Genomic DNA, 27,731 nt, shown 5'->3' on the forward strand with positions numbered 1-27,731 from the left:
ACTATCGCAAGCAATAGGCACACATTCTCCAATAGTTCCTTGTTCGGTACAATTACAACTAGTACATCCTTCGTTGAGGAGCACCGGTTTTCCAGGTTCGCAATTATTGTCTGCAACTAAACGCGAATTACAATTTATTATTATTTATTTGAAGTAAGTAAAATAATAAGATGAGGCGATCGTAACAGATTTTCTTAAACCGGAACAAAATGCAAAAATTAAATTTTTGAAAGAGATTGAAAACTTATTTACATCTACAGAAATATTTTCCATTTTTTCCGCCTCTTCGGTTTTTTTAAGAATGTTTAAACTAATTAATTTAGCATATCTTTCTCATTCTAAACTCTCTCAATGTAGACCAGAGGTGTCAAACTTAAAAGCTAACTTGGGCCAAATAAACAATGCTTAACTTTAGGGGGGCCGCAAAAAAAATCAATGTTCATAGAAACAAATATTTTTATTTCCCTAATACATTGTAATAAGCATATATAAAGTTAAATTATTGTTTACGTCCTGATACTTGACATCTCTTCTCTGATACTATCTTTCCTATTTCGGGAGAAATTTTATTGGCCGAGACTACTTTCAAAATTGACCCAACGTGAGCGTTCATATAACCATTTGTAAGATAACGTATGTACTCCTTAACAAAAACTTACAGTTTAAAATGTTAAGTATAAGGGTTGATTAAACGCTAAAAGGTACACAAATCAGCTAGTACCCAACATTTCATTCATGCTTAGTTGATATAATTTAAGTAATTTTGCTGCATTAACTTTTCCTTCACATTTTTTAGAATTTATTAGATGTCACAGACCCAGACGCTGGCCATTTTCATCTACAAAATATATGTTCAAGTAGCACTGTAGATTCATTGTAATATCTATTTATCTATAATAATCAAACTATTAATTTCAGGTTAAAAAGAAAACGTTATAAAAATGTTCAAGTAGCACTGTAGATTCATTGTAATATCTATTTATCTATAATAATCAAACTATTAATTACAGGTTAAAAAGAAAACGTTATAAAAATAAAAAAAATTATGAGGCTAAAAAATTCAAAAACTTTTTAAAAAAAATGCCTACATCAACATATATCAATGATTTTGTTTATTTTATTTTTAATAAAAATCGTCTGTTTAAGTTCGTTCTTCGATTAAATTAATTGTTATTTTATGTAGTAGTCAAACGTTTATAATAATAGGTAATAATCTGGCTTTATCGCAAATAATATAGTTTTCTTCAATTACACTCTCAATGTAGCTGTTCTTCTCACAATGTTGTGTATACAGGTATGTAATATAAAATAAATAAGATATGCATACTTTTGAGAAATCAATAATTGTTGTTGAATTATCTACTTGTTATTAACTGTGTGTTATTTGTGCTCACGAATATTTCGGTAAGACGAATTTAAGACTGAAATATTCTTTTAAATCCGTGATTCAAATTTAAACAGTAGCCGACTCTAATTTTGTCTTTTTCAAGTTTAACATGCATGTGTATGTGACTACTCTGAATAAAGGGCATATTAAAGATAAATCCGAAGAATAATTTGGAATAGAGTTAAAATAAAGTACCTATTTAATAACGAAGATATCATAATTATAACAAAAAATATTATGAATGAACTGGCCAGCATAAGGGTCTGTGACATCTAATAAATTCTAAAAAATTACTTAAATTATATCAATGAAGTATTAATGAAATGTTGGGTACTTGCTGATTTGTGTACCTTTTGGCGTTTAATCAACCCTTGTACTTAACATTTTAAACTGTAAGTTTTTGTTAAGGAGATTTTTGTACCTTTTGGATAGATTTTCCTTTTTATCTATTTTGAAAAGTTACATATCTGCTTTACAAATTTTTTTAAATTTGGAATAAGCAATTCTATCATTATAACCTGATAAGGTGTTAAGTCGGAACCGTAACTACCACTGAAGAGATCTTATTAAAGAATGATTATAGTTGCGGTCCCTCAAACCATCCTCAATAACAATTTTTTTTGAAAAAGCGTTTTGAATAACATAGGAAGGTATTTGTACGTAAATAGCAAAATTAAACTGCGATCTCAGTACTTCCTATTAAGAGGAGTAAGAAAAATAAACTGCGATTGCAGTACTTCTCCCTAAAAGGCAAAGAGGGAAAGATTTTTTAATCGAACGACAATTCATTGATTTAAATCGGTTCACTCATTGATAATTTAAACGATTGCAGTACTTCCTCTTAGTAGGTGCAAGAGCATGATACTACTTCACAGCCACGTAGAGGAGCTTTAATCACTACTTCGTGCTAAATTTTATCAAAATCGGACTAAGGGTTATAGAAATATTGGTAATAATAGTTTTAGAAAGGGCCTTACTTGGGTGGGGCAAACTCCCCTCCTTATGAGGCACAGCGTCGAGGCTTTTAAAGTGCAAATCTGTACAAAATTTCGATTCGAATGACACATCATTCATGAAAATCGGTTCACGTGTCGATAATTTGAAACGATTGCTATACTTTCCCTTAACAAGTGTAAGAGCAGATCGTCGCTTTAATGTTACTTAGGGGAGCCCTAACCCTATCATCCTACCAAATTTTATCAAAATCGGGCCCAGATTTACAGAGTAATTAGTAATAATAATTTTAGAGGGGGCCTTACATAAAGGGGGCTAACTCCTTTCCCATTCGATGTACAGCATCGAGACCCCCAAAAGGCACATCTACATAAAATTCCGAATCGAATGATACCTCATTCATGAAAATCGGTTCACGCGTTTAGGCGCTACGCAGTTTACAAAAAAGGTAACAACAACAAGAAGAACAAGAACAACAATTTCTGAAAATGCCGTTTTTGCTCATTTTCGGCAACTTTTATCTCGAAATCTATTAGATCTGGGTGGTTGCAAAAAAGTTACAGTCATAAAGGAGGATTTGCCCTACATTATAAAGAAAATTTGGGAATTTTATCTTTTATAGAAAAAGAGAAAAAAATTGTCAAAGTTGGGTGTTTTTCAACGTTACGCTTTTTCGTGCAGTTTTTGACGATCAATCCTTATACAACTGTCCTACCGGACAGTTTTAATAATTACGTCTTATTAGGTTAGGTGTATCAGCTGATGCGTAGCAGTTTGCCGTTGATAGCTTAGTGTGAAACGGACACCATTTCAGCCAATTAGAATTTTACATTTTCGCGCGTACAATTTAAAATGATCCGTATAGTTTATAAATTAAGTATATTATACCGGACAGTTTTAATAATTTTATATACTGGTTTCGTTTCCAATTCACATTTCTATTTTATTTTTACTTTGCATCGGATATACTGACTGGGCCGCAAAAATGTTCATCTCGGGCCGCGAGTTTGACACCCCTGGATGTAGACTTCATGAAGACCACACGATGCATTCATTGCTTGCAAGCAATTGAGAGAACAGTATGAAGTATTTCTCGTGTTAGAATTATGATCGGCTCATACTTCAAAGAAAAAAAAGAAGAAAAAAAACAGAATCTATAGAAAGTTGGGTATTTGAAGGATGTCCGGAAATAAAATCAAGAGAATACAATCACAATCTGGGGGGTGGGAATACAGTAAATAACCTGCTTTGCAGGCAGGACGAGTCATAAATTAACTCATTTTGTTTTCTATTTTTTTAAAGAAATATAATTACTTACATACAACTTCTATGATCACCAGCAGTAGAAGTAAGATAAGATTCATGTCTTCTGATAAAATCAGCAACTTATTCAAACGGTGGCTAAAGAATAATTATGTTTTATTAGTTCTTTTAATTTCACTTTATAAACATTTTGCAATAAAATATTATAATTTGGGGGGGCAAACGTGGTGCGCGAATTGTCCAATAACGTTCAAGTGATTTCGTCTATTTGATTTCTCAAATTTTACAAGCATATTTTGAACTAAATATTACTAAATCATTGTAGTGGCAGCTTTGGTTAATCTTCGGCTTAAATGTAATTGATAATTATTTTTCATCTTTAAAAATCATTTATGAAATTAATTACAATAAAGAAACAAAAAAAAAATCCCAATTTTTATTTTATTTTTTTCCCTAATGAGCACAACTCTGAAACTAGTTGCAGTAATAAAAAAAAAAAACAACCCGCAAGAGTTGCTAAGTTTTCCATCCAGATATGTTTAGACAAAGTAATGTTTGGAAGGAACTAGTGAAAGTATAAGTAGGTTGGACTTTCAAGAAAACGTACCTATCTACAAGGAATATGAACAGGAGGATCTGGTATTAAATGGGAACCTAATCAAAGGGTACTCTGCTTCGAAAACCTTTGAAGCTGTTCGATCCTCGAAGGGATGTGCGGCCCCCCGGCCTAGAATTTATCTGTTGGCGCTGATAGCACACCATTGCCCAGTTGGCAGAACTGGTGAAGAGGAAGGAGAGCGGGCTCCAGCTTGTGCCTGGGAGCTCTAGTCAGTTGCCCTTTGGGCTTCTTAAGGCTGGAAACATAGTGGAGCGGCGAGCAAAGCGGCGCTGATAGCGAAGAGCGAAGCGGCGAAATCAAACACAAGTTAACATATGGGACCGCGCATAGTGGCGAGCAAAGCGAAGATAGAGCAACTCTATCTATTTCTAGTTTTTGTTTTTGCCGCTTCGCTCTTCGCTATCAGCGCCGCTTTGCGCGCCGCTCCACTATGTTTCCAGCCTAACTGGTCACTACGAAGGAAGTGTACGTCTTTGTTCTTTTCTGCTGTCCGCTTGCCAAGATGGCGTTCTAAGCGTGGGTCGGCCTGACCTGTGTTGTGTGAATCAACTGTCTATATGGCATTTTATTCAGAATCAAGTTGTGCACATACCAAGTGTTAATGTCATGTCAATTAATTGTTAACTTTATGCCAATTAAGTTTGATTAATCTAAGTAAGTCAAAACATTGCAATTTATTTTAAGTAAGTCATTATGTCCTGGATCATGATCCTCCCAATCAGTCATGCAAGTTCAAAATAAAAGTTTATTGTGTCTGTTTAATTTGACAAGGTATTTTGAGTGTCGGTGGCGTCCCCACCCTTCCCTTTCCTTTAGTTTTATTTCATAGTCATAGACTCTTCAGAAGCTGATGGCTCCTCAAATGAAGAAATAACAAGAGGAAAGTTTGTCAACACTTTACACATCAAGAATGCCCTTTGTCTTAAAACATTTTTTTATGGTTGGAAAAATATTATTAAAATCTAAATGGAACGCTGAGACTTTCTCCGGAGTTAATTAATGTCACTAGTCACTCTTACGTTGCTCTTCTCCTGTTCTTTCCGAATTAAAAAAATCTTTTCAATAGGAGTAATGTGAAGCACTCTAAGTTCATCTTTCAAGCTAGCAGGTTTGAGATTGACAGCACCTAACTCTGCTATTGAGAGTTATAACAACACTAGCTGAGAGTAAACATAAAGAAGAATAAAATTAACAACCCTGCGCTTCCAGCTGTGTTCGCCAGAATGTGTAAGAAGATTGGAAATTATAGACTACAATAAAACTTTTGGTTTAATTATTAAAATTAATACAATTTAATTATACGCCAAGAATTAGGCGTACACTATTTTAAGTGCATCTTTGAAGGGCAATAAAAAAAAATTAAAGACAGTAATACAAGTTTGGTCATAATTTGCAAATGTGTAGCCTTACTAAATAAATATATATTTATTGCCTGTATTTATGATATCAATAAAATGTAATATATTTCAATCAACTGTAATAAAACTAAAAACAATGATGCTTTAAAGACAATAGAATTAGTATTGTAACAATTATTGAAGAGTAATTAATATTTTTTACTTTTATTGCATACCTTCCAGCAGTTTACCAAGATTGGACTTCGGAATTTTACTAAATGTTTTCATTTCAGAAGTTATTTTGGATAAACTTGGCAATTCATGTCAATGTTTATTAATAAAAACATAAAAGTATTTTTTTTAACATACCTTTGACCTTTGATAAGATCCAAAGAGATAAATATTTGTGAAGGCAGGACACTCATAATTTAGGAACAAAACTTGATGAGGAGAAAAGCTTATAAGGAGAATTTATTAGTTAGGATAAGCAGGTAAGAGTATCCGATTTGAGACTTGTTGTTAGCAATTGAACTTCCTCTTTTTAATAACACGTATGTATTCAGCCGTTTTAAAACAGGAGAAAAACATCCATTGGGCAAGCTTCCTAACCAATCATCGCAGCTTGACGAGATTAATAAAGGTGGATAAAAGATTGAAGCACAGCAGTCCAAACGAAGCGGACAACAATCTATAAGGTGAAATTTTAATTGATATTTAAAGCTACTTAATTGATAACATGCTCTGAGAAAAGATTGGATGTTTCCACTTCTACAGGTATATCATGGGCTCTACTCAAGAGGACCGGCATAAACCCATCACGTAAGTCTTCTCAAACTTCAATCACCTGAGAGTGGTGTATGAAAAAAATATATCACAATAGGTCCTGAACGAGCCCCGAATTCTACTATTAAGATAACCAAGATTAAGATTAAGACTATAAGAATGAATACCTCGAAGCTGTCTACGCCAAGAAGACAATTTAAGGGAAATGTAGCGCTCTATTGGCCAATCTATCCATCTTCTCATTACTCGAAATCTCATCATTACCTGGAGAACATCTAGACCTGAACAAGGAGAACTTCTTTGGTAGATGGTAGCTCTACCAGTTACAATCGAGAGTAGTCACTTTAAATTCTCTTTCTAGAGGTCCTTTAAACGACAATCTCCTTAGAACAAAGATTGAGGTGCGAAATTGCAGGGTAAATTTAAAAAAAGTAATCAATATCTCATCAAAACGTAAAAAATAGACTTAATTTGGAACCTCTATGAAGGGAATATCAGCAGGACGAAATCACTGTTTCCAAAATTTCTAGTTTATAAGATAGTTTTCGCAAGAATATTTGAAAAATAAATGGGAATTCATATTACAAAAGACTCAAAAGTGAACTCTGTGAAACTGTTTATAAAACAAATCAATTAATGAGCACACTATATTTATTACAATTTCTATTTCATAAAAGTTTTATAATAAAGTTAGTAAAAAAGAAAAAGGTACATTCAAATCAAAAATAAGAAAATAACGCTGTTTTTATTTATTGCTCTTTGTTGTTGCAAAATGCAACCCCCACGTTCCGCATGCACCAGCAAGGAGTACCATCTTCTGATGTAAAATCGCCGTGCACATCACATGGTTCATGTTTGGCTGTGAAACAAACAGATGTTCAAATATTTATCAGTAACTAAATAAAAATAAGTTTTATTCCACACTGCATGACGAATGAATTTATTATTAAATAAAAGACAACCGTTATTGGAATTCCAAGTTCAAAATGGAATCGTTTAACTGGAATTGCAACTTACTTGAAAATAAGCCTCCATTGATAGTTTTCGTTTTCTTTTCACTAACCGATATTCCCACATACCAACTCTCTAAATCACAGTCGTTGTCTGAACTTCGTACAATCAACATCGGTAAAAAGTGTCTACTGCACTGTGTTCTATTCTCAACTATATAATCATTTTAACTTCACTTTACTTTTACTTTTTTCTCACGTAATTTCTACCACTCTCCATCTTTCTGTCTCTTCTCTTTATTTCCTCAATCTTTCCTCGTTTTTCAAATCATTTCTGCTCCTCAAGCAACAATTAACATCCTCTTCTGGTGAAAATGTCAGCAAACAGCGTGGGCCCTGGGCCTCCGCCCACGAATACAAACTCAGATAAGTTGTGTGTTGGTAATGGGAGTACCGATAATACCATTAACATAATTAATACTAATTTAAATAAATGTGAGAATGCTCCTAATAATATGGAAGTGGAACCTTCCATCTCCAGCCCATCTACTAACCCTAAATTAACCCCAACTATGTTGGATGAATCTGTGGTGCGCGGACATAAAAGATCTGGTGACATTGTCTTAAGTAATATTAGTAAAGTGCATGTACATGAAATCAAAACTATTCATAATAAAAATCAACCTTCTAACAAATCGGATTATATTACGAAAGCCATTAAAAATCGCTATAGGAATACTGGATAAAGGACCATATGTAGTCAATTTAGAAGGTAATAAGGGAAATCTAGGTAAAGTACTTAGAATGGCTTTAGGTAAGTGGCTGTTTTAAATCAGCTAGCGCACATAAAGACGACATAATCGATATATCAGTCAGTGGTCAGAACAGGATGAAAAGTAACTACACGAACCCCACAGGCCGCTAACGAATTGTTAAATCTTGACATTTTCAAAGAAAGAGAAATAACTGCGTAAATACCCAATTTTAGAGTTCAATGTACGGGTGTCATCAGAGATGTTGAGGTTGATTTGGAGGAAAGTGAGATCTTAGCTGAACTCATCTCCCCCTTCTTTGCTATTAGCATTAGACGACTTACTCGTAAAACGTATATTAATAACAATCTTCTAACTGAAAAACTTCCAGTATGTTTTATTGATTTTGACAGCCATACTCTGCCACAGTTTGCATCACTATATGGTGCAAGATGCAAATTAGAACCCTACATTCCCTCTATAAGGCAGTGTAAAAACTGCGCTTCAGATACTCGGAAGACCAGTGCCGAAGCAAAACTAGGTGCGAACATTGCGCAGAAAATCACAATATCAGCGATTGTCCTGTGGCCGAGGCTATAATGTCGGTATGGGTGCACTGCCATGGAGAGCACAGATCTACATTCAGAGACTGCCCTGTCAAAATGGCACAAAATAATGCTATAAAAAAATAAAATTATAACCAAAAACACATTCGCCACTATCACAAAAAATAAATTTGACATCCTTAGCGATGATGAATTTCCTGTTTTACCTGAAACTAGCTCCAAAATACTAACACAAAGAAAAATAGTAAAAAATTCATATAAAGTTAAACCCGCCAATAAAGAAATTTTGTCCAAAGAGTATCGTGATTCATTGAAATCAAATAAACTCAGTAATGAAAATCAAACAGCTTATAATAACAGTGAGCAGAATACAAACCAATCAACCAATAAGATATACAGACAAACTACAGACGTTATACGTCAGAACAGACTGACAGACAAACAAACTACCAACTTAATACAACAGAATCCACAGATCGATACACCTATCACAGATGATTCTCAAGATAGTAATTTAGAATATATTTTGCACTTAATTCACAAAATCAAAAATGTACATTCCAATAAAAGCTAGTTATTTAAATTCATAACTTATAACTTGAAAGAAATTCTAAGTTTAATAATAGTGCCAGAATAAGTACAGATTCTAAACAAATTCCTCCCATAAACAATACTACTGATAAAGGTGAATTAAATAGTGCACACCACTCAGCACAACACAAACCATAATATTACTAATACTCACTCAACATTCTTTACTATATTCATTTATAATACGTACAAAATGAAATTTTTCTGTAATCTATCACTTAATAAGATTCGATGGCGGGCTTTTCAAATATAATAAAACTTTAAACATTATTAATATACTGCAGTTAACTATCAGACTGATAATTCAAATTAATGGTAATGATTTAGAAATACTTCTCATTCCAAACAATATAAAACCAATATCAAGTCCTCCCAAACTAGTACTAAACATATTTCAATCGTTTAACACATCTGTTAACAACCTTTTCGACGTCAAATGACGATTTTAATACTTCAGTTAAATATTTGCAGCATTTCAAGCAATAGAAACTATTTAGAGGCTTACTTAAAGATAAATAATATAGATGTCGCTATATTATCTGAGACCTGGCTCAAGCGTAATAGAACATTTCGTATTTCTGGCTACTCTATAGTTCGAGCGGATCGGAAAGATGGATACGGTGGTTCCTGCATCCTAATTAAAAATAAATTGTATTTTTCTGAGCTTAAAATTAGTGACAATTTTAACAACCATACCATCCAAATATCCGGAATTTCTCTGAACATTCGTAACATAGAATTACAAATTCTCTCCATCAATTGCTCACCAAAACATAAAATCTCCTCTAACTTTTGGGTACCGCTAATGAGATCAGTAAAACAACCGGTTCTCATATGTGGTGACCTTAATGCCCACCATAGGAGTTACGGATGCGCATTTGACGACTACGAAAGCAGACAATTAATAGACGCGATTAATTCAGAAAACTTAAGCGTAATGAACGATGGGTCCCCCACTTTATTCAGTAGATTAGATTGTCGACCATCTGCAATTGATGTATCTCTTTGCTCATTCTCTCTATTAGCAAGATGCGAGTGGCAGGTAATAACAGAACCCCTTGGATCAGATCACTTGGCCATCCATATTGACATAGACAAAAATAGATTCCAAGCTCCAACCAACTCAAACTCCCAATTTAAAAAATGGAAATTGAAATCTGCAAACTGGGAGGAGTTTTCATTGGAGGCCGACCAGCTATTTTCTACCTTAGAATTTACCTCTGATATCCAAACCAATTACAATAGATTTGTCAGTTCTATTCTCAGAGCCGCTGAGAAAACTATACCGCAATCAAAACCCTATAAGGGCCATAAGCCTGCTGCCCCGAGAAAGCCGTGGTGGCCTGTGCGACAGGGTCAGAAGAGCTAACATTGAAACATTTAAACAATTCAAAAAATCTCCTACACTATCAAACTTTATAAATAGCAAACGATGCACTGCGCTTTGTCGGAAAACATATAAGGCTAAAAAACAAACTAAGTGGGTCGAATTTTGTAATTCATTTAATTCGCAGACAACTATAAAACAAGTGTGGGATGGGGTGCGGGCTCTCAGCCGCGGGCATATCCCTTCCCCTCAAACTGATGGCAAGTGGATTCCCGATTTCCTCGACTCTCTCACACCTGAAATAGTACCTGAAATCCCCCTATGTCCCCATAAAGTAACTGACCCTTTTAATAATGCAGAACTGCTCCATGCTTTCAAAACGAATTCCAACACCTCACCGGGAGTTGGCACCATACCCAATGCTCTTTCATCTATCGGAACGGGGAAAAAGAACACTGCTACGCCTGTTTAATGACATATGGATGAACCACACAGACATTGAGGACTGGAGGAAACAAATTGTGATACCGTTGCTCAAACCAAAGAAAGATCCTGCTGATTTCCAGTCATATAGGCCTATAGCTCTCTCATCGTGTGTCTGTAAGACTTATGAACGCCTCATAAAAACTCGCCTTGAGTGGTGGATAGAAGCGGAATGCAAACTTCCGAGTTTCCAAAATGGATTTCGGAAAAAACGTAGCACACAGGATGCACTATCTAACTTCGTAATGGATATTCACCACGCATTCTCCGAAAATAAGTTTACTGTGGCGGCCAATATCGATCTGACGAGTGCATATAACAACGCCAGCATAACCTTACTGATCAAAAAATTAATAATTATGGGAGTTCCATCCTGCATAACATCCCATATATACAACCTGTTCCATGAACGACTGATATCAGTTCGTTATAAAGGAAAAGTACATGGACCACGTTACACACATATAGGACTACCGCAGGGAGCAGTGCTCAGCCCTATTTTATTCAACTTGTACACAGCGGATCTGAGTACCATTCCAAGAGCTGATGTCAAAATTTCTTAGTTTGCTGACGATATAATTCTATATAGTCAGACGAAATCGCTTGAAGCAGCCATCGAAGCGCTTGATACAGCTATGCAGTCATTTAGTGACTGGTGCAACAATGTGGGCATGACTGTCTCCGATAGCAAGAGCAGCGTAACAGTTTTCACAAGACGTAGAAAGTACAACCTGACATCTCCTGTGGTGCTGGGAAAATTCGGCCTTCGCATAGAACCGGTGATGAAGACGTTGGGAGTGTATATGGACGGAAAACTCCTTTGGAGGTCACACATAGAATATCTAGTTGCTAAGTGTGTACAGAATCTTAATTTTTTAAGATTTTTAAATCATAAAAAGTATGGAGCAGACATAAAGACGTCTCTGATGATTTATCGCCAGTTGATACTCTCTAAAATCGATTACGGCTGTTTCCTTTACGGGGACTCCTCACCTTCACACCTCCAAAAAGTTGACCGCATATAATACAGAGCCCTGCGAACATGCCTGGGCGCTCTGAACTCTACTCCCACAAACGCGCTGTTAACGGAGGCGAAAGAGGCTCCATTGAAAGTTAGAAGGAATTTGTTAGCCTCCCGATTCCTAGCTGATACATTGTCCTTGATAAAACAACCCGTCATCGGAAGGATAAGTAGACTCGCTCCCAGAATCCTTACTGAAAGTTATTGGCCAAGAAAGAGAACACCAATTCTAGTAGATCGATTCTGTACACTGTCGCAATTCATGGTATCCCACCACAGGACTGAAAACCTTCCTACCTTTTCTTTCGAGTTGGAATGTACTCTGGGTATACCGGAATATGTTCTAATTTTTACCGTTACAACAAAGAAATTCCTGAGTCGGCCAATACTGAAAGCTTAATGTTAAAATTGCAGCTATGTTTATGTTTCCCTGGTGCTTACTATTTATATACTGATGGGTCAAAATCCTCGGAGGGGGGTCGGTTGCTCTGTCTATGATCCGCAAAGCAATTCCAGCATGTTGTACAAGCTCCACTGTAATGCTTCAGTTTTTACTGCAGAACTCACTGCCATAAACAAATGCCTACACTCACTTCCGTCAATTGCAGCTCAGTCTATAATAATACTTTCTGACAGCAAAAGTGTCCTGACCAAACTAAAAAAAAAACGGCCTCAACTCCGCGTTCATTATGCTTGAAACCGCACACCTAGTAAATATGGCGATCCGTGATGGTAAAATGGTTCGGTTGATCTGGATAAAGGGTCATTCAGGAATTCCCGGCAATGAGATCGCAGATTCTAGAGCAAAGGAGGCGATAAACCTGCAGTGCCTCCAATCTGAAAATCAGTTACCCTCAGACATAAAATTTTTTGCAAAGATCTCCCATTATAAGGAATGGTCCTTAGAAAAGTCTAAAATCCTTAAAGGAAAATTTTACCCCTCCCTCTAACCAACAAAACCAAAAATACCATGGTTTAAAGAATACTGCGAAAATAGATTTTTTACAACAATGTTTAGACTCCGATTCAATCACAACTTCTCCCCTCATCACTTGTCACGTATTGGTATTTCTGCACATAGTAACTGTTCATGTTCTTCTGAATCAGTAGTTGATGCCAACCATCTGATCCTGGACTGTAAGAGCTACCAAAAAGATAGAAATTAATTTTGGAATGTAATAATTGGAACAAAACGTCCACTACCCGCCAACCTGCACACTATCCTCACTAAACCAAATCATGAACTGTATCTGGCTATTTATGACTTCATAATCAAAAATGACATCCCTGTTTAAGAGCACAATAGTGGCAACCCCAACAATTGTGTTAATGGTGGGAAAGGCGGTGGTAATAAAGTAGGTAAACTATATTGGTGGTATAATAATAGTAATGATGATGATGGTGGTAGTACTAATAATAATTACAATGATAATAATAATGTCACCAGAATAGTATGAATAAATATTATCCATCAGAACATAGGTAATCACTGGCTAATCTGTCTCAGCAGGAAGCCATAAAATAAAAAAAAAATATAAAAAAAAAAAAACTCTCTAAATAGGCAGGAAAATTGTTACGATCACGTCAGATCTCTTAGTTTTCAACGGAAATTTCCGTTTTAAAGTAATCTCAATCCCAAAAAAATAGTTTTAAAAAAGTATGTAAAAAAAAGTCTTAAAACCCTTAAATTGCACAAAGCTGTAACTTTTTATTAGGTCCTACCACTAAGCACCTGACTGTTCTTAAGCGAACCAAATCCCTTAAACGGAAGGTTTATTTTTTTTTTTTAATGAATCGATTACTCTTTCAATAGATTTTTGCAAAAATACCTCTATCGATTTTCTCTAATCTGATCGTTTGTAAATTATAAGCTTTTATTTTAAATGATTCTTCTTGGAAAATTCTTTTAAGGCTTTGCGAAGTGAAAATGTACCAGCTGAGTGTTTTCGCGCGAGTATTCAAACCTTGATTTTTTCTTATAATTAAGTACACTTTGAAAATTAAATAATAAGTAAAAAGCTACATAATCCTTTCGGCCTATTATTTATAGGATTGCAGGGCTGGTACTAAGTTTCAAGCTATTTTCTTATGAAAATTTTCAAGCTAGATTCTTACGATATTCTTCACGATATTTAGGATACAAAAAAAATTGTACTTTATAAACAAATAGTTCTTCAGAGGAAAGTCTATTCCAAACTACCTCTTCCAGAAGTTCTCTTAATAGAATTTTCCTGAGGGAAAACCGTCTCTTACAATAGTTTTTGAGAAAATACATTAGGAAAATAGCAATAATGGAAAATGGTAGATATCCCCAAATACTGTCGCATGAATTGATTAAAAGAAACTTGTCTTGGGTTAAAACTTTGAAAATACTTTTCCAGAAATATGATCCCGCTTTTAATTTAACTAATTTTGATTTAGAATGTATAATTAATCTGAATTGTAGATTTAATAAAATTTGTGATTATATTGCAATATAACTTTAAGCAGAATTTTGTTATTAATGCTAGAAACTCTTCTTCTGGAAGACTGTACAACGGGAACTGAGCTATGATTTATGGAGAAAATAAGTCGTATGAACAATGAGTACTCTCTAGATCAGATCTCCTGGATTATAAAAGCGAGAGGCGAACTTGTGTATCTTAATTATAGATTTCTTTTTTTAGAGATGATGAAGGTTCCCACTGTTCTTTGTGCGATATGACCTTGCCAGAGAATGCTTATCATATTTCTCGCTGAATGTCCTGCACTTAAAGAGTTTCGCATTTGCTTTTTTGAAAAGGAGAGTCTCACAAAAGAGCAGTTAATAACATATCTAAATGGTTATCGTGAATGGAAATCAATTATAAATTTTTGTAAATCTGCTTGGAATTTCCGTCATAATTATCTAATTCAATTAAATTCTAATAAATAATGGTACAATGGTACATATTCAGTAATATTTTGTGATGATTAAGTATATTATTGTAGGCAACAATCCCGCGGATGGTCTTTTGGACCCAGTGAATATCTTTTATTTATTTTGTTCAAGAATGAAATTTCTTTTGCATTTATTGTTCTTTCTAAAAATAAAAGGGCTAATCTTTAGAATAGCGCCCCAGAGGCGTGGCCTGTTTATTTTTAGGGGGTGGGAAGTACAGCGCACCTACCGGGGAAAATTAAAACTACCTCCCGCCAATGCGCGGATGGTGCGAATTTCGTAGCGCGCATGCGCAGTACACATACTGCATAGCAACTGCTTCCTGTTTAATGTATTAATAGTTCCCGCGAGTGTTCTGTATGTGACCGGAGGTGCCGTTTTTTTGTAACTTTATGAGTATGAGCGTTTTAAATTTGCGGGTTGTTTTAAATTAAAGCATGATTGTAGTGTGAGTAAGAATGGAGTTCGACAAATATACCCTCCTCAGGAAAAGGACTCCACAGAATAAGGTAGTTTCTTTTTTGTTGTTCTGTGTAATTATTGTAATGAATAGTGTGACACAAATTAAAAAATTGAGGTGATTAGGTAGGTTAGGAGGGGGGTATGGGGGCGAAGCCCCCAAAAAGAAAAAATCAGGGGGTGTGGGGGCGAAGCCCCCCCATTAAGAAATAAATAAAGAATTCGAAGTTATTCTGATTCGCTGTTACCATATAACCCGCTAGATTTAAGTGTAAATATAAAATAAAGAAATAGTTTTATATTTATATTTGAATATGGCGGGTTCTATAGTAACAGCGAATCAGAATCACTTCGAATTAGGCCACGCCTCTGGGGAGCTATTCTAAAGATTTACCAATAAAAGGCTTTATTATTATTAATAATAATTCTTTAGATATTTTGAACACACACTCACTGTGAGAGAGAGAGAGAGAGAGAGAGAGAGAGAGAGAGAGAGAGAACATTTTCCGGACGCAGGGATTCTCAGAAAACTCAAAACGGGGATTATCGTCGGAAATGCGAAATCAAAAATACTATATGACTGCAATAATTTCCTTACCTAGCATCAATTCTAATACTTGCTGTAGGTATTGAACGGAAATGAAAGAAAAACTTACCTGATCTTACTTCAGTACATTTTTCATTCGTACATCCAAGCGCGCTCATACCATCATCAGAACATTTACATATATTGCAATCACCGTCTGGCATGAAATGTTTCCCAGGCAAACATATGCCTGCAAATAATAATAGAAAATTTGTAAAACTTTATTATTTTTATTTTTTTAAAAAAAATTATTCCCACACTGCCAAACCCAAAATCAAAATAAAAAAATAAACCTACGACATTTTTCCGGATTGAGATGGCAACTTAAAGTTCCATCTTTATTGCAAATACATTGCTTGCAATAATTTCTAGTTCTAATTTTTAGTCCAGGTACAGTACATTTACCATCTTCATCAACTGAAAATGAGATTGAACTGATAAGCAACACTTAAGAACATGGAGTAAAATTAAAACGGATTTTTTTTTTTTTTTTTGTCGTGAATACGTCTTTAAATTTGAATCATATGGTGGCAATCCAAAAAATCTAATGATAACAAAATCTGGGGATACAGTTTGGCATTATAGTTTCGAATCTATCGTCTACATCCAAAATTAAATTAGACCACTGGATAGCTAAAGGATCAAAGAATTCGTTACGATAAGCGAGCACTGTGACGCATCGCGCGCGGTGGCGGGGGGAAGCGCCGCCATTTTGAGATCATTTTGCTGCGTATCGAGATTTGCAATTTGTATAACTTTTGACTCGGAGAAGCTACGATGTTCGTTTAAGTTTTAATCGTCAGCTGTCGTCACAATCTATCGATTATGTATAAAACATTAGTGTAAAATAGTGACAGTGAATATAATAAGGTGTTAGAATAAAAAAATATATAATGTCGGCCTATACGCGTCGAAAAGCCAAAACCAAATATAGAGATCGTATACGGTTGGAAAGGGCTTCTCAAGAATAATCGAATGGTAAAAGTCGCAAAGGCCGGTGGAGTCGCCATATATCGCAACATCAATAGCTTCACTGATTGCAATAGAGTTAACATTGACATTTCGGAAATTTATTTGGAAATGAATAGACGCGAAAGCTGGTGATGTCTGTCTAGTAACCGAACAAAGGCCAATGGCATCTTCAAATTCGTACTGGAGTGTGTGTGTATATATATCCATCTGGGCACAGCGTTAGCAGAAATTAAACTCTTTACGTTACGATCGTTGTTAAAATATTCCAAAAACATCTCTAAAATTATACCCGATTACGAGCCTGATCTTACTACACCAATTATGATAGTTGGAGTCCTTAATGATGATGTCTCACAAAACCGCTCATTGCCCGACTTCATAATATTGAAACTTCTCCAACAACGTTAGGTAACACCTATATTGATTTAACGTTTACCAGAAATCTCGATGTATCTTGTAAGCCATTTGTGTCATACTTTTCGTATCACAGACCTATAATTAATAAAGTTATATTGTAACACAGTAATTATTTGTTTCCTTGATTTCATCCTAAATACATAAATAAAAATATTTTATATAAAAAATATAACCCGTTACGTAAACGTATTCACGTACAACACACGGCCATGTCCATGACACAGCCACAGTAGAGCTTCTTTTTTTTTTCAAATTGTTTGGTAAGGGTTGATTGGCATAATTTCAATCGCTCAAGAGCGCCCGTTAAGTGAGCGAGGCGTCTGCCGCATAATAACCAATCAAAACTCAAATGAATTCGTATATCACAGGATAACATAATCGCTTCAACGGATTAAGGAACAAATCAGTTGACTAGACCATGTAGACCCAAAAAACGATGAGACTACGCTTCTATGGCAAAAGAGTGGCCATTCCAAAAGGCGCATCAAATTTTCTTCGAGATAGGCGGTCGAGAATCACAGCCAGAAACAGATAGGATTGCAAGGGGCACAATCTAACATAGTCTTGGTGGGGTGGTCTATAAAAGAAGAAGCAGAAGTTTTATCAGCGTTTTTCCTTCGTCAATCAGAGAACAAATGGAGTCAGGAGCCTGAATAGGCAAATAAGTCACTACTGATAAAATGCGATTGGCAACAATTCCAGGATAACTTGCCCATAGTGAGAAGGTGTTTTAGTGAATTGGAGTTCCAACAAACTTATGGGCAGACCATCCGTAAGTGCTTTAAACATATTTTCGATTATTATTTTAGTATAAGCCGATTCTAGACTTCGATTTGTAAAGGGCTTAAAGCCCTTTCAGTAGAATTGAACCACCTTCGACTTCAATACTCATTCCTTATTAATGTTAATATTATTAATCTACAAAAAAACAATTTACTTACAGATTTGCTCTTCTGTTCCGCATATGGGATTGTCGAAACAACGGAAGACCTTACCGGCTCGACAATAGCATGTATAACAGTCATCAATACTTATCATCCTTCTTCCTACTAGACATCCCGTTTCCCTGGCTGTAACGATGTTTAGTTATATCTACCGATTTATAATTATTAAAAGATGAATAAATTTATTAATGGGGTATAAATAGAGTTTCAGGGGACTGAAGTACATTATCAAGGGCAAATAAAAAATAAATAAATAAAATAAAATAATAAATAATAGTAATAATAATAAAATAAATGAGAAAATAAATAGATTACATATAACATATGTATACAGGATGTTCATTTTAAGACGGCTCAAATGCATTTCATGCTTAAATGGTAGAGGTAAAATTTGTTGCCCGTCACCTCTAGTTTCCATATATATTTAAATGATCAATATCTTTCATGTAAAGGACCAAGCTTATTCCTTAATTTATCAAATAATGCACTTTACTCAACTTGTGAAGCAAGTATTGTGCCTTCAAAGGTGCCTCTTCTAGCTCGCAAGCCAGGTTAGCCTGGAGGTTATCAACTGCTCTCTGTATCTGAGGAGGCATATTCTGAAACTAGAGGTGACGGGCAACAAATTTTTCCTCTACCATTTTTTGCTCAGATTAACCGTTTAAGCATGAAATGCATTTGAGCCGTCTTAAAATGAACACCCTGTATATAAACATAGACTCCGCGGACGGTCAATGACCGCCTTTGTTGTCTTTATGGAATTGTATTCTTGTTTTGTATTTTATAGTAAAAAGTGTTTTTTTTTATATTGTTGATTTTCTTTCTTTTCATATGTATGTGGATATATTTAGGTTATTATAAATAAAGACTTTTTCTTTTTCTTCTATAAGTGATTTAATATGCACTGACTGTTAAAATTAAGTACTGTGCATCAGTTCTTCTGACTGGTAGCATTTCCTCATATTATATTTGGTAGGCCGGGGAATGATCACTCCGCTTTAGAGTGGAGTTGAGTGTTGTGAAGTGGGAGACCAGAGCGAAAACCTTTGCGAAAAATTCGACTCCTGAGTCTGACGTAATAAATCAAACAATCTAGGACAGGAACAGACTTTCTCTTGCAGTTTATTATTTTTCTCTATCTCGCGCTCACTTTAGTAAAGAGAAAAACTGTTAGAGAAATTGAAAAAAATGAGATTCTATTAAAGAAAATGTGTTTTCACAATTAAACGGACGAGACGTAAGCTTTCTCCAACAATATTTCAGAACACCTCTTAAATCAGTGTTTCTTAAAGTAGGTTCTGCCGGAATTTCGCTGGACGATAAATTCGCTTCTTCTGTTCCTTGAAAAATGGAAATAATTGTTACAATAAATAAATAGTAAAAAGTAAAGTTAAGTAAAGTGTAATCGCCTATTTTTTTCAGGCGGGGCTTAATGGTAAATGTCCAACTATACATTTACTAGGTGTCGTGGACGGAGGCGACTAGCAAACGTACATTACTATTTCTCATTTAACCATTAAATAAAATCCAAGGCCAAGACCGGGAATCGGAAACCCATTACCACAATTTGTAGATCACGGCTCTTAACCCTCTCGGCTACCGTGGCGCCTACAATAAATAAATTAAATGTAGTAAAATTGTAATGCTACGAAAATCGCCTAAAACTAAAAGTAGGGGTGAAGCTCGTTCGGACTTCTTGCTAACTTCACGTTTATGAACATAGATATCACTAAACAAATATCGTATTCTGGCAAGATTGAAATAGTATGAATATCACATATTTCTTACCATTTCTGAACTATACAGGGTGTATACGGAGGAGTGGTCGAAACTTCAGGAGGTGATTCAGCAGCTCAAATGCAACAAAAAATATTCTCTTCACTTTGGCCCGATTCTCAATAGTGTCCAAGATATTTGCATTTTTAACTTTTCCGACCACACTCGGTTTTTCACCATAAAAACGGAGGTAACTTTTCTATCCTTTATCCTAAAACAAATCTGCTTATTCCAAACGAAAGAGCATTAAATTTCCTATAAATCTGCTTGGTATAGAGCCTCAAAACAATTCTTATAACAATGAAATTTTTACTTGAATGTCTAAAAATTTCGTTCTCGATGATTTTTGTTAACATTTTTAACTGCATTTTTTCAATGGTTAATGAATCAAGGAATCACATAATTTCAGAAAAAGTTGGTCATTTATTGAGCTTCAAGATCATATGGATTTTTTTGGTTTTTAATAACACCCTACCCCGAGCAGAGGGGTGTAAATGCAGAAAACTGGGATTTTGCGAACTGACTTTTCATTACTAATTTACTCAAATATCAATTTTTACCATTTTAGTAACCATTTTAATTTAGAACAATTATTATTTTATAAAACGGCAGTAAAAAATAAAGTTGCAATAAAACACAGATGTGAAAAAGTACAATAGGCAGGTGCCTAATTAAAATTGTTACAAAAAACTATTCAAACAAGGAAGTGGCAAAGAATTGTGGCAAATGTTTAGTTTCTTGACTACAATTGTTTGTGCAACATATTTTAACGACAAAATGGAGGTTTTTTTTCATCAAAGTTAATTAATAATAATTCAAAACTAATCAATTTTTGGAGAAGGAACAAAAAGAATATAACCATTTTATTTTTGAATTATTATTAATTAACTTTGATAAAAAAAACCTCCATTAAGTCATTCAAATAAGTTGCACCAACAATTGTAGTCAACTACTGCGTTTTATTGCTACTTTATTTTTTACTGCCGTTTTATTAAATAATAATTGTTAAAAACTAAAATGGTGACTTTTCTTTTTGTTCCTTCTCCAAAAATTGACATTTGAGTAAATTAGTAATGAAAAGTCAGTTTGCAAAATCCCAGTTTTCTGCATTTACACCCCTCTGTTAGGGGTAGGGTTTTATTAAAACCAAAAACATCCATATGATCTTGAAGCTCAATAAATGCCCAACTTTTTCTGAAATTATGTGATTCCTTGATTCATTAACCATTGAAAAAATACAGTTGAAAATTTTAACAAAAATCATCGAGATCGAAATTTTTAGACATTCAAGTAAATATTTCATTGTTATAAGAATCGTTTTGAGGCTCTGTACCAAGCAGATTTATAGGAAATTTAATGCTCTTTCGTTTGGAATAAGCAGATTTGTTTTAGGATAAAGGATAGAAAAGTTACCTCCGTTTTTATGGTGAAAAACGCGAATATCGACGGAAAAGTTAAAAATGCAAATATCTTGGACACTATTGAGAATCGGGCCAAAGTGAAGAGAATATTTTTTGTTGCATTTGAGCTGCTGAATCACCTCCCGAAGTTTCGACCACTCCTCCGTATACACCCTGTATAGAAATGCATAAGGTACACTGTTTTGTCTACTAAATGAAAGTAAAATGAATTCTGTATTTATAGATTTGAGGATGATTAGCCAAAATTTCATTTTCTACAAATTATTATTTTACTAGAAAATTACTGCGGGTGAAGCCCGCACACTAAATGTGCTTCTTCTAAAGGTTAAATGTTTAGTGAATTGTAAGATTTTACAAACTTTGTAATGTTGGCTAAAAATTAAATATGGCAAAAATATTTGGAGTTAAGGGGTTATAGGCAGTCAGAAATTTGAAAAAATCTATTTATATATATATATATATATATATATATATATATTAAAGTATATATTAAAGTATAGTATCTCAGGAATGTTGTCCTAAAATTTCAAGTCGATCCGAGCAAAATTGTAAGAGTGAAAGTGTTTACAAGCCCCGACCGTTCGAATTACCATCGCTGAGCACAGAGCTCAACTTGCTATGCTGGAGGCACGAATCCTACGCAGACAGCAGAAATCGAAAAACTTGGACATTTTGGAAGACATGGAGGACCTATATTATGGGCCTGGAATCGATGACACTGTGTAAGTTGAAAAAAAGATTATCCAGGTTTTATTCGCAAACCTTTAACCGCTGAAAACTTTAAACGCGTTTTTCTCAAAACTACGTTTTCAAAGTCGGTGGACACGATATCTCAAAATCTACGAGATAAAGTCATCTACTAACGAAATCTTTTCGAAATTTTGATTTCAGATGATCCAGTCTCAAGATATCATGTCCACGAGAGGGTTGCATTTTATTGACGTGTTGCATTAAAATAATCGCCATTAGTACAATTATTATTAATTTGTCATGTCCACGAGAGGGTTGCATTTTTTTGACGTGTGGCATTAAAATAATCGCCATTAGTACAATTATTATTAATTTGTAGCGAAAAAATTACAATAAGTTCCCGACTGATATGACGCAAAAGTTCCCGAATAAAAAAGTAAACGTTTAAAAAGTAAGTAACGTTTTTCCCCCAAAAAAATTTGAAAAAATGACTTTTTTGGCGCCTCTGACTGCCTATAACCCCTTAAAGAAAATCTGGAAAAAAAAATTTTCTGAAAACATTAGCATCTTCAACTTCGTTTCGAATTCGGTGAAATTTCAAACGTTTGTATCTCTTTTCATATTTATCAGAATTCTATGATTTCTTTACCGAAATGTAGAGAAAAGTTAGGTATATAACTAGTACAAACTGCATTGTTCTGGCGATATTAGTTAACGAGATATTAAAGGTTAAATTTTTTGAGGATTTCAAATTCATTAAAAATTCAAATGTTTATATCTATTTCTGTATTTGTCAGATCTAACTGATTTTTTTTTTTACCGAAATGAAAAGAAAAGTTAGCTTTATATTTGGTAAAAAAGGCAATGTTTTAGTGATAATAGTTCATGAGATATTCAATGCAATGTTCTAGAACAGCGTTTCTCAACCTGTTGTTTTCAACGTTTAGAGCGCGTTTTTAAGTACGAACAACCCATCAAAATTAAAAATATTATGTGGGGGTTCATTAGACTATAAAATAATTAAAAATAGTTGCCATAGACTAAAAAAAATAGGATGAAAAAATAAATGACAGTTTCGGTCATTATGAAATTTATTCTGCCTAGCTTTCGACCTAGTGACATCTTCAGGACTAGTTTAGAAAGTAATACTATTACATTTCAGGGTTGGTGTGTCTTCTGTCTTGTCTGTTCATGGACTGAATGTGATTTATCAGGTCATAGATGACTTTAGCAGCCACTTTCCTATTGCCATACGATGAACCTTGCCCAGATTACCCTTATTGCCCTCTAAATTCACAATATAGGGACCTTTATCGCCTACTTTGTATCTATTTTTTAGTGCATTTTTCACGTAGTCATTTTTATATTTTAGGGTACCTGAGTTAGCCTCTTGTACATGGACTTTTGACTTACTGTATGCAATATTTTCCTCATTCGGGCGTTTATTTGCCTTTAGAGTACTTTTATTAGTATTATTGTCGCTATCAGTATTGGTACTTATTACTTCCATCATGTTAGTAAGTAAGTTAGTATTATTATTATGATTGATTATTGTGTTAGAAACATTTGGGTTAATATTAGCATTACTAAAAGATGACTTATCTGAAATTTTGCTAGTATTTTCGGGGGGCCCTTGGCCCCCGCTGTCTGCCGACATTTCCCTCTAATGCAACTTCTTACGGTTTACGGGGGAGACTGGCAATATTCGGAAAATATCCTTACACAAACACAAAACCCACAGCGCACTGACACTGTCACTCACAACCGAGTTTTGACTTTGCTTCGCAGCACTCAATCGCAGATACGCACAGTCTAAGAAATATGTGTGGATAATAAATATTTAAAGCTCCAAATTATCACAAGTCGATTAAAATGACCTGAATTAATTATTAAATACTGAGACAAAATTTTCTGTGAATTTACTTGTTGTAGCAAACCATAGAAACTGATATATCGTTTTCATCCTATTGAAACTATGAATCAGTCACCAAAAATAATGAACAACAATTAAAAGAAATAGTATACCTTAGAAATTCTTACGTCAACATGAACTACAATATTTTACTTGGTGAATTTAAGTCTTATCTATAATTTTGTAGGCAGTTTTTTTTATCTCTCTTCTATTATTTTCACTTGTAAATAATTCACTAAATAAATTCTGAGAAGGTAACTGTTTTCAGAAAGGTTTCCGCGATCGAAAAAAGTTTCGAAACCCCTATTCTAAACTATTATACTGAACTCATGCGGCTCTCCTACAATTGATATTTATCAATTTTTTTTAGCAAGAAAAAAATACCTATGAGTGATTCATTCATTTAAAATTTTATTTTGAATCTTTCTTTCAAGATTTTTTTGTTACCAAATGGAGGAAACTTTTTCGTGCGAAGATGTTCAGCAACTTCTTTACAATCTCTAATAGTACAAGGTTCTAACTCCCCTCTTGGTGAACACTTGCAATAGTTGCATCCATCTGCTTGCAATACCATGCTTCCAGCCTTGCATGATTTGGTGGTTACATCTGTAAATTACAATTAAGATAAAAATAATTATAGTGGCAAGTCTAAAATGAGGCGGGAACTGAATCTGATGGGAGTTCTTACTAACTAAAACCTTCAACCAAGCAAATAAATCTGTGGCTTGGTGCAAGAACTGCCAATGTCAGATTTTTGTAAAAATGAGTAAAAACTCTGTTTTGATATAATAACCATCAAAAGTTTTCTTGCAAGGAGTGCCGAAGTCAATTTCAAAGTAGTAACTGAGTTACTAAAACTTACTAGTGCCAATGTCAAAATTTAGCATCAATATTTCCCCCCTCCAGAAAAAACCAAAGAGGATGTACATTCGTAATCCTTTTTTTGACATTGGCACTTCTTGCACCAAGCCACAGAAATAATCTTTAAGGGAAGCCTACCAGTCTGCATATAAAATCCCAAACTTCCGTGGACCTATGGATACCTAAGCAAATTCCACGAGAATACTTAATTCCAGGTGCGGAAAGCCAAAATTACAGAATGGTTAAAAGTTTAAAATAAGTATCACAGTAACAGTAAACTACCATTAGTCCCATTCATGATCAAAACGAACAAGCAGAGGTACTCCCTTCCAATAAAGCAAACTGGCTGTAGGATCATGTTAAATAAATGGGGCAAAGGTGAGAGAACAGAATAACTTTCCGTAGTATTGAAGATAAAAAAGTAAATTGGTTCCAGAGTTCTGTCTTTGAGGACTCGACTTTAGATACTTATATCCTTAGCTTTACCAATAGAATAAAAACAGAATAGATTGTAGAAATACATTTTGTGTGCATATGTGTATGTTGTCAGAGCGTCCTAGAGTGTCCAAGAAGGCCGCCCTGCATGGGTAGTATAGGAACATTTGAACCTAGGCTTTAGAAATCAATAGTCAACATCAGAAAATCTTTGTAAAAAAAAGGAGTATTTGCTGAGCTGTAAGGAGTCACTTTTCAAAATAATTGTAGCCAAAATTAAAAAAATAACACCGTTAGTTTAAACGGTTCACCTTAAAAGGACACTCGGCCACAACAATCTGTATAACCTATCCTATTATCAAAATTTCATTATTTAAATTGCAATTAGTTACCACTCACCAGCAACATAAGTGATCGCAAGCAGTATCGCTAAAACATTAAACATCTTGCTGAACGCCTTGCTGCCTATTAAGAGATCGGGAGCCGAGCATTTCCTTATATCTGCTTGGACAACCGAGTGGTTCCAAAGGTATTTATTGTATCCGTTGTGGAGGGAGTAAATTAATGAAAAATAATAATAATAACATTAGCTAGCTATACATTAAGTAATTTATTATCTGCAATTAAATATTTTAGATTTTAGTAGCTATTTGGACGCTAATTTTTTTATAGTCAATTAAGTTTTTGAACTACTTGAAATATCATAAACAATTAATACTTACAACAAATGGTAATGAGAACAAAATTTTGTTACTAACTTCATTGGGAAATCTCCAACAGAGTGCCTGCAAGAATTGCTCCTTCCAGATACTTTTCTCCAGGCTATGACTTGCAGTTTCCTGGAAACTACATTAACCTTTCTGTTAGAATATGAATGCCAATCCAAGCGATACTTGGGGGCCCATCTTATCCATCAAACTCGTTGAGTTTAACCATTCCTCATGAGATCTATCAGACGATACGAAATAAATTATCGCCCTTCGCTATTTGATTCTTTCCATCCTTATACATTGTGCCCTTTTAAACTAGAAAGATCTTCGCCTGTAGAACATTTCGACAGATAGCTATAAACAAAGGATGGACTTGCCTATCATAATCTGGATCTAAATAACTTCCCATTTCAATGTGATATCCCTCGGAACTAGGTTTTAACGATTTGGACCACTGCGCACGTCTGTCCAAGAGGTCCTAGTGGAAGCTGATTTCGAAGCTATTCTGAAACCATCATAGTTACCCAAATGATAAGAAATTTGCACATGGATAGTAGCCCGCTAATAATGTAAATATTATTTTATAATCATTAATTTTTTGATGCCTTTTTCGAAGTAGTTTCCCAACAACCCCTTTGTCCACTTCTCCACCTCCCCTTCACCACCACGTCGGTTGAAAACCTTTTTCCACCCATGTGCAGCTTCAGGGAGGTAAAGAGATAGTAATCTGAAGGTGCTAGGTCAGGCGAATGCGCGGGATGGTCCAGGACATCCCATTTAAACGAGGCGAGCAGTTTCTTCGTGGCATTGGCCGTGTGTGGTCTGGTATTGTGCAGCAGGCAGAGTCTCTTTGTCAGCATGCCTCTTCTGTTGTACTGAATCGCCCTTCGCAATTTTTTTAGGGTCTTGCAGAGTTGATGGTCTCCCCTTGAGGCATATATTCAATTAAAATTATGCCTTGACAGTCCCAAAACACGGATGCCATGATTTTCTTGGCTGAAATTGCCGTGAGAGCCTCAGTACACTTACTTTCTGGACATGCCTCGTAATTATTAATAATGAAACTTCGGGTTGTTAGATTTTAAACTCAAGTGAATTTCTTAATTCATGCTGACAGACACATTTACTAAAATCCATTTTTTCTTATTCGGTGCACCTTAAAACATATATTTTCTATACAAACTCTATACAAATGGTCGGTAAATCGGCCAGAATTGCAATATTCCCCTTTTGATGGATAAGGGAGGCAGTAAAAATCACGATTGATGGATCTATCAATGTGAATGTTTTGTTCAAGAGAAAATCTAACTCTTCCAAAAAAAGTGCAATTTAAAAAAAATAATAATAAGAACTATAAAGTCATCTCCGAAAAATCGTAAGTAATTATCTCAAAAAAAAATAAATAAATAAATAACAAGATCAGTTAAACGTAAATTCAAACAATTAATTTATTTTAAAACGGCGTAACAATGTGTTAATAAAACGGCAACCCACATAATTAATTCAATTTTATTACGACATTAATAAAATATTTACAATCAATATTAAAATACGACACGGTCTTTCTATGTAATGAAAGCTGTAAAATCAGTTTA

General features: G+C 34.6%; 1 protein-coding gene and 1 long non-coding RNA gene across 4 annotated transcripts; one reads left to right on the plus strand and one right to left on the minus strand.

Moving 5' to 3' along the window:
- Positions 1–58: 58 nt before the first annotated feature.
- Positions 59–27,524, minus strand: LOC141454859 (U-reduvitoxin-Pr21-like). 2 transcript variants are annotated; one of them, XR_012458991.1, is made up of 7 exons: positions 25,826–27,524; positions 24,578–24,736; positions 18,329–18,457; positions 16,296–16,415; positions 16,069–16,188; positions 3,660–3,742; positions 59–116 (listed from the first exon to the last, which is right to left on the minus strand). XR_012458991.1 is itself a non-coding variant. In XM_074129508.1 (6 exons), exons 1-6 carry the CDS (start codon positions 25,869–25,871, stop codon positions 7,093–7,095), a joined length of 684 nt encoding a protein of 227 aa, XP_073985609.1. In that variant the 5' UTR covers positions 25,872–27,507; the 3' UTR covers positions 6,977–7,092. The 2 variants fall into 2 exon arrangements, 1 of the variants encoding a protein (XP_073985609.1); XM_074129508.1 differs by lacking the exons at positions 59–116; positions 3,660–3,742 and adding an exon at positions 6,977–7,202 and having other exon boundaries at positions 25,826–27,507.
- LOC141454861 (uncharacterized) lies at positions 4,672–6,838 on the plus strand. 2 transcript variants are annotated; one of them, XR_012458993.1, is made up of 4 exons: positions 4,672–5,765; positions 5,854–6,051; positions 6,124–6,255; positions 6,335–6,838. It is a non-coding gene; the product is annotated as an uncharacterized lncRNA (long non-coding RNA). The 2 variants fall into 2 exon arrangements; XR_012458992.1 differs by having other exon boundaries at positions 4,672–6,051.
- Positions 27,525–27,731: the final 207 nt, after the last annotated feature.

Source organism: Rhodnius prolixus, unplaced genomic scaffold (genome assembly GCF_049639745.1).
Source record: "Rhodnius prolixus isolate KJV_2025 unplaced genomic scaffold, Rpr scaffold_15, whole genome shotgun sequence".
Lineage (NCBI taxonomy): Eukaryota > Metazoa > Arthropoda > Insecta > Hemiptera > Reduviidae > Rhodnius > Rhodnius prolixus.

Bases quoted from the DNA above. Each gene is read 5' to 3' on its own strand.
- LOC141454859 (XM_074129508.1), bottom strand. From the start codon at position 25,871: ATGTTTAATGTTTTAGCGATACTGCTTGCGATCACTTATGTTGCTG. The intron at 24,737-25,825 runs GTGAGTGGTAAC...TGTAATTTACAG, and splicing joins TGCGATCACTTATGTTGCTG to ATGTAACCACCAAATCATGC. The intron at 18,458-24,577 runs GTAACAAAAAAA...ACATCGTTACAG, and splicing joins GAAAAAGTTTCCTCCATTTG to CCAGGGAAACGGGATGTCTA.